The sequence below is a fragment of the Rattus norvegicus genome, chromosome 1 (assembly GCF_021556685.1).
Source record: "Rattus norvegicus strain SHRSP/BbbUtx chromosome 1, alternate assembly SHRSP_T2T, whole genome shotgun sequence".
NCBI classification, from domain to species: Eukaryota; Metazoa; Chordata; class Mammalia; order Rodentia; family Muridae; genus Rattus; species Rattus norvegicus.
This window is the reverse complement of record NC_141534.1, coordinates 25072832-25079843: the sequence shown is the minus strand read 5'-3', so window position 1 is coordinate 25079843 and position 7012 is coordinate 25072832. Positions and strand designations below refer to the sequence as shown.

General features: G+C 35.5%; 1 protein-coding gene across 2 annotated transcripts in view; it reads right to left on the bottom strand.

Moving 5' to 3' along the window:
* Positions 1-359: 359 nt before the first annotated feature.
* The window catches only part of Clvs2 (clavesin 2), a 111107-nt gene continuing 104454 nt past the window's right edge, over positions 360-7012 (bottom strand). Inside the window, exon 5 of one of the 2 annotated variants that reach the window (XM_087567372.1) lies at positions 360-5559. In XM_087567372.1, coding sequence (XP_087423498.1) covers positions 5472-5559 — 88 coding nt within the window. In that variant the 3' untranslated portion in view covers positions 360-5471. 2 annotated transcript variants of the gene reach the window in all.

Here is a 7012-nt window from a genome sequence, read left to right as displayed (position 1 = left end):
CATGGGAAATCCAAGGCAATTGAAGTTGGTTGTTACATTGTTCAGAGAAAACTGAATAGGCTGAGCACATAGTAGGATAGCATTATTAAATCTTCAGTGACCTCAAGGTATATTGAAGTCCTGCAAAACTCTCAGTCTCTTAGAATATAAGAGATCTGCTTTACCATAATGCTTTACCATGAAGAACTCCCTCAAGAGTTCAAATAGTAAGTAATGGACAATGGAGTACAAACAATGTACAATAAAATAAATAATAAATTTAAGCCAAATAATGAAGTGGTTGGCATGTTTGCAACACTTACATAATTTTGTTGTAGATATTATTGGAACTTTAAAGACAAAGAATGTACACTTTTAGCTTTATTTTTAAATGTATTTTGTTTATTATAAAAATTTGCAACTAAAAAAAACATCATGCAATGACACAGAGCCTAAAACAAAACTAGATCAAAAATAAGACAATGGCTTGAACCTGTGATATGTCAATTATATAGATATCATTAAGATTTTTCAAAATATTTGAGAACTGGGTCATGCTAAAGATATTGTTTAACTTTAGTTATGTTTTATCTAGGTCTATTTTATTCACAAAAATAATAAATTCATAATCAACAATTATGAAAACATAAAGGACAGAAAAATTTTCATGGAAATCTGAAAGTGAGTCAGATAATGACAAATACCTTCTACATTGTCAACATTTGTCAACCCTTGCTCTGAAACGCAGTTATTATAGCAACAACAATTTGGTTTCTAAATGATTTTCATTGCTATAGTAACATTTGTACTCCTTTGAAAAATAGGTCCAATTTAAGCATTTCACTCCTCAGAAATTAAATTGTATGTTTTAAATGTACAGTCTAGGTGGATTCTTTCCCATGTTTTTTAAATAACAAACTTCATAACAGTATGTATGGGACTAAGTAACCTCTGGATTTTTATGAACTAAAACCTTGGATGCATGAAAACTCTTCTCTAGACTGTAAAGTTAGTCAGGGAGCTAATAATGCTGCAAAGGCAAGGCCTGCTTGTATTTCTATTTATCCACCAATAGGAAGTGCTGAGCAGTAACCAGTCATTACAATAGCTCATAGGAGCTGTTTTCCTTAGCTCAAAACAAGACAAGTCCATTTGTTCCATGTGTGCCTTTTCCTGTAGCAGCTTCACAGGTTCAAAGAGCACTGCTATTTCAGGCTCCCTGTTCACAAAGCAGGTCTAAACTGGAATGCCTATGGCCTACTGATGTAAAGCATCAATACCGTATGCACTGAAAGTTGAATTAGCACATGCTGAGACTTGGGTAGGGCCATTTTATTCTGTGTTGATAATCTTTCTGGAATTTCATCATGGCTCACGGCAACTTTTCAAGGAATAGTTAAGATATATGTACTCAATGAAAGAAGCAAAGGGATAACTTGTACCAACCCAACCAGGAGAATTCTAATAAAGCAGCAGATATACAGTCTCTCAGCAGACTTTCCTAACAAAACATCCTTAATGTACCGTGGATATGGTGGTAAACCTAAAGTTGTGTGTGGAAATAGAAGCAGCCCACTATGGTTCTAAAGGTTTCCTCGTGAGATGACTCATATCTGTTTCTTGTAGCCTAAAATGCTTCCTCTTTCATGGTCTACACTGTCTGTTCTGTTCCCTTGGGAATGTTACAGAAACCTTAAATGCTTGATTAAACGCTGCGACCTGCATAGCCATAATAAAGAGAACACTTTACAAGGTTTTTCTCTTTAAGGATATGAAAATTTTAATGCATCCAATGAGCATCTTCTATGACGTGGCTTATAGAATGCTGCAGGCCACACAAATGCAAACACATTTCCTGAAAAAAAATCATGCATATCAAATTTAACAATTTGCTTGAAATTTTTTGCTTAATACCTGTGGATTGATGTCTATATGCAGATGAGGGCAGGCACGAGATAAGGCAAGGCCTGTGATTGGGCAGTGAAAATGAAAGGCAGGGGCAAAGTTTTTAAAAGGTGGGAGAGGAGAGAAGGGGAGAAGCAAGATGGAGGAGAAGAACGACCCAGATCTGTGTGCCTTTAAATTGCCAGAGGTAGCTATGGTGTCTTATAAGGGATGGATAATCTAGTCAGGCAAGTGAAATCAATATCAATTGACTCTGAGTTTATTGTGTGACACTTTGTGGGGTGAGAATTTACTGATATAAATCTGATTAATAAGTTGCAAGCCTCTAGAGTTTTGATTTTAAAAGTTTACTGGAAATTGTGACTTTAGCCATAGTGGGCAGATGCTGGGAATGTGAACAGAGTCCACAGAAGAAACTGAAGGGACTAGCCATGGAGGCGGAGAGACTACCAGGGATAGAATAGTAAGAGGTCGCATGGTATGATGCTTGGTCTCTTCATACACTGCTTATTAATTACTACTACAACATTTTATAATATTTAACATAGTGCTCTGTTTTAAATAGCATGGGTTAAAGTTACTGCTTTCATCTTGTACAACAAACAATACTGTATGAAAATCATCAAACAACATCCTTGGAAATCTTTCTTCAAGTGATAGCTACCTGTTACCTTTACAATACTGAAGACCATATTGATATGTGGGTTGTTGTTTTTTTTTAAGATAGTGCAAATAAATTGTGTATGCCATTCCTGGTGCTTTATTCTATTTTTAAAGAGACACTTCTTCACACTCCTTAGGGTATATGTTATGATATTATCTTATTACCAAATAACAACAAATTTTGTCACCAAGAACATGGTAAGAAGTGCTTTTTGTTTCTAAGCCAGTTTTGGATGCAGCCATTTTTTTGAAACAATTGAAAGAAAGATAGAAATGATAGAACAGAAAAAGTGAAAAAATAAATTGGGATTTGGTGTAGGGCTCAAAGGTAGAACACCTGACTGTTACATTCAGGACTGGGGCCAATGTCCATCATCATGTTTAAAAAAAAAGTACAGAGCAATTGTCAACTGGACTATGCCAAATCGAAATGGTATCTCTTTCAAGTTCACAAATGTCAAGTAGTGACCATTTCAAAGCCAAACTCTAGGATTGAAAGTAAAAAATAGACTCCATCAAGGCCACCTAGTGTGAAAACATACTGGGATGCTCACTCACTAGATCCTCTACCATAAGCGGTGCTACGTGGTATAAACCACCACGAGGGGTGAAGTTTGCCTGAACAAATTTTATAAATTAGAATAAATATCCTTTGCTTCAGCAGCTTTCAACCCACATATAGAAAAATCAAAAGGCATCATTGTTTTAATTTGCTCATTCATTTTAAAAACATTCTAGACCATCTAGCCAACTTTCAGTTGCTCGTGTGAAGAGGAGCTGACGCTTGGCAATGCCAAATGTGGGATTAGAAGAGAGTGTGGATGACACTGGTTATTTTCATATGTGACACTAACTTTACAGTAGAAGTTAGAAGTTAGCTGGCCATGCTGGGGGCCTTCTGAAGCTGGTAGAATTCTGAAAACCGTCAACAAATGAAGCATGTCAATAGTATGAGATTGCCTGCCTGTGCTTACTTTATTCTTCCTTTATTCCAGAGACGCCCAGTGCCAGATGCATGTTTATAACAGAATCTATATCAGGTAGACAACAGCTTATACATCAATAACTGTCATTTCAGTTCTTCATGAATAGAATTGACCTGGCTTTTAATCCCCATTTCATGCCAATCCTCGACATGAGATCAGTCTACCCACACTATCATCACTATTACTCTGCACCCAATTAAAGTTTCTCATTCTTTCTTTAAGAATAAAGTAGTTGTTAAAAACTCATTATCTTTGTGATTTTGTAAGCATTAGGTAGCTTATGTTTCTGTGAATTGATTTGTTGATTCAACTTTGAGATTTGGGGTTTCATAATTATAACTGGTTTTTTTTTTTTGAAGTTTTTGGCTAATGTGAGACTCCTTTACAAGACCGCAAGATGCCTCGACATATACTAGTTTCTAAAAGATCTTGGAGGTATTTTGTTTGGAACAAAGAGTGGTAATTCTCAATCTCAAAAATTCATCATGCCAAGAGCATGATAAAACTGTTGCCTTTCTACACAGGAATTAAGATGTTTAGCAATGGGTATAATTATACAATTTATAAAATGAGTCTTTAAATTATACACAAATTTGAATCTAGACTTAAACTGGTCTATGTCATCTTCTGTGTTCTCCATCACTTACTTTATATCTGTCAGATGTCATCTACTCTTTTCCCCTTTCCTGAGAAGAAAACATGAGCATGTAAGAACAACAGGATAATTCATTTAAATTCAAGAAAAACTCTTTTGCTCTTCATTGCCTGCTACCTATCTTAGCATTGTTGATTCTTACTTTGTTGATTCTTAATAGGAAAGTAAAGCCATATTTATTAAGAATACACATATTCAAGATTCATTTTATGAAGTACTAAAATAGGTATCCTGAAGTCTGTCAAATGTTCTCATTTTCATTCTCTTCACCAACAGTCATTTTCCATGACATCTTAAAGGCTGTCATATCAAGAGTTTATTAGAACTCAATAAAATTATCTATGTCATATGTCATTTATATTTTTCAACACTTCCACAATGATCTGAAATTAGTCCACATCTGTAAGTAGTAAATTTTATCTTCGAAATTGTCTGTCAAATGACTCTGAAACTAAATTCTCATTTACTTTGCCAAAGAATTTGGGTGGAAATATATTCTGAAGTACATCAGACAGGGGTTATAATGGGAACTTAAGTAAGAAAACATTGTGAAGACAGGCATTTAGACAAACAAACAAAAACAAGTTAAAAACACATTCTTTTTCAGAATTCCTCATCTTAAGTGGGGAAACACATTTTCTTGAAAAACTCCAAATCAAAGGACAGAGAAGAGCTCAGGTTTGGTTTGGTTTCCCAGCTCATCAGCCACAATTTTTCTTCAGAATGTAGCCACCGATGTTTCCAGAATAGTTCCTCTGAAAGAAAAATCACTAAACAGAAAAACATTAATTATAACAATTTCTGGGAAATAATTGACCTTGCTGTGACCAAAGTATGTTTGAATACTGACAGTGTTTTAAAGAAAAACATTGAAACAATTCACTATGATAGCAGATATATGGCATCATAGGAAACAAGGATACATTAAATTAAATTTTATAGTGTATGTATGTGTTCTTATGCTTATTATTATAGTCCATATCACTGGCTCAATCCCGTGAGTCAATCTTTCCCAAATTAAATTACTACCAAAATTTACAAACTAGATATGAAGACTATATTGTATTTACAAAGAACTTGGCACTTACAGAATAAATTATTGACTTTTTAAAATCTAGCCCAGGGCACCCATGGTTTAGGCAAATGTGAAAGCCAGATGCCTTAAACATTATGCTACATAAACATGAATACAGTTGTTCAGCAGGCTAATCCCACAGTACTGTCCCTGTTTTAAGAGCCAGGACCTCCCATTTTTAATCCATGGTGTAAGGGTGGAAAATCTCTCAGTCCAGAGAAAGTAAAGGCTGCATGTTTTCTTCTTCACTTTTATCCATGCGTTTCAGTGCTGTAGGGTCCACTACTGATTGAGATCTGGAAAGAATAATGCCAAGGTCAATGAGTCAGCCCCAGTAATTACCCACAAATATTCTCTTCAGTCATTTTTTTTTCTAATTCACCACTGCTTCCTCCATGGCCCTGAATTGTCTCAACCCTGGATCAAGACATTTATGAACTGTGGATTGCATACATGTAGAGTTTGGCATTAGAGTGAACAGACAATCCCCTCTGCCTTCCAGAGTTATGAACAGCAAGGGGTTCTATGCATAGAGTAATAAGATTGATGGTCTCCCGACAATTGAACCAGAATATTCTCTTTGAAATACTGATATTTTCTAGTATAGAACAGATATTTTCTGATAAAATATTTCTGGATGGAAAATGAAACTAATTGAAAGATGATTATGACATTTGTAAGAGGCTTAATTCCTGCTTTAAAATACCCTATAAAACAAATCCAAAATATTTATAACTTATTTCTTTATCATCTCTAATAATTACTCTAATAATCTCTTTAATTCAAAAGCTAAATCAACCAAAAATATCAGAATTTAATGTAATTTTGTCATGTTTCCCACTAGAGTATCCAAATAAAGAAACCATATGTTTGAATGCTTCAAGAAACAGTTAAAGTTTTTTAAAGTAAAAACGTTTATTTGGTCAGGATCTGCATGGAAATGCAGGGACAAGAATGGAGCAGAGACTTAAGAAAAGGCCATTCAGTGACCGGCCCAACTTGACATCCATCCCATGTGTACACAACAAATCTTAACACTATTACAGAGGCCATATTGTGTGCGTGGACAGGAGCCTGTCATTGCTGTCCACAGAGGCTCTACCAGCAACTGACTGAAACAAATGCAGATACTTACAGCCAATCATTGGATTGAGGTTGGAACCCCTATGGAAGAGTAAGAGGAAGGACTGAAGGAGCTGAGGGGATTGTAACTCCTTAGGAAGAACATCAGTGGCAACTAACCTGGACCCCTCAGAGCTTCCAGAGTCTAAGCCAGAAACCAAGAAGCATACATGAGCTGGATCATGGCCCTGGGCACATGTGTAGCTGAAAAGTGCCTTGTATGGCCTCAGTGGGAAAGGATGTGCTCAATCCTGTGGAAACTTGATGCTCCAGGGAAGAGGGATATTGGTGGGGAGGAGATGGACATGGGAGGGTGGGTAGGGGAATACACTTTTAGAGGTGGGGGAAGGAGTAAGGGAGGAAAGAATTTGGGAAGGGGGTACCAGGAAGGAAGTCATACTTTTGGAATATAAATAAATACAATATTTTAAAACAGATTAAGAAAGAGAAAGCACATAATTTGAAAAAAACATATATATGTTATATGAGTATACTGTGCATTTACATATATATACACATACAACTACACATATATACACATGTACATTATACATATACATATATGCATATAAACATACATAAGTGTATACATGCATATATACACATACAAATATGTTTGTATACACA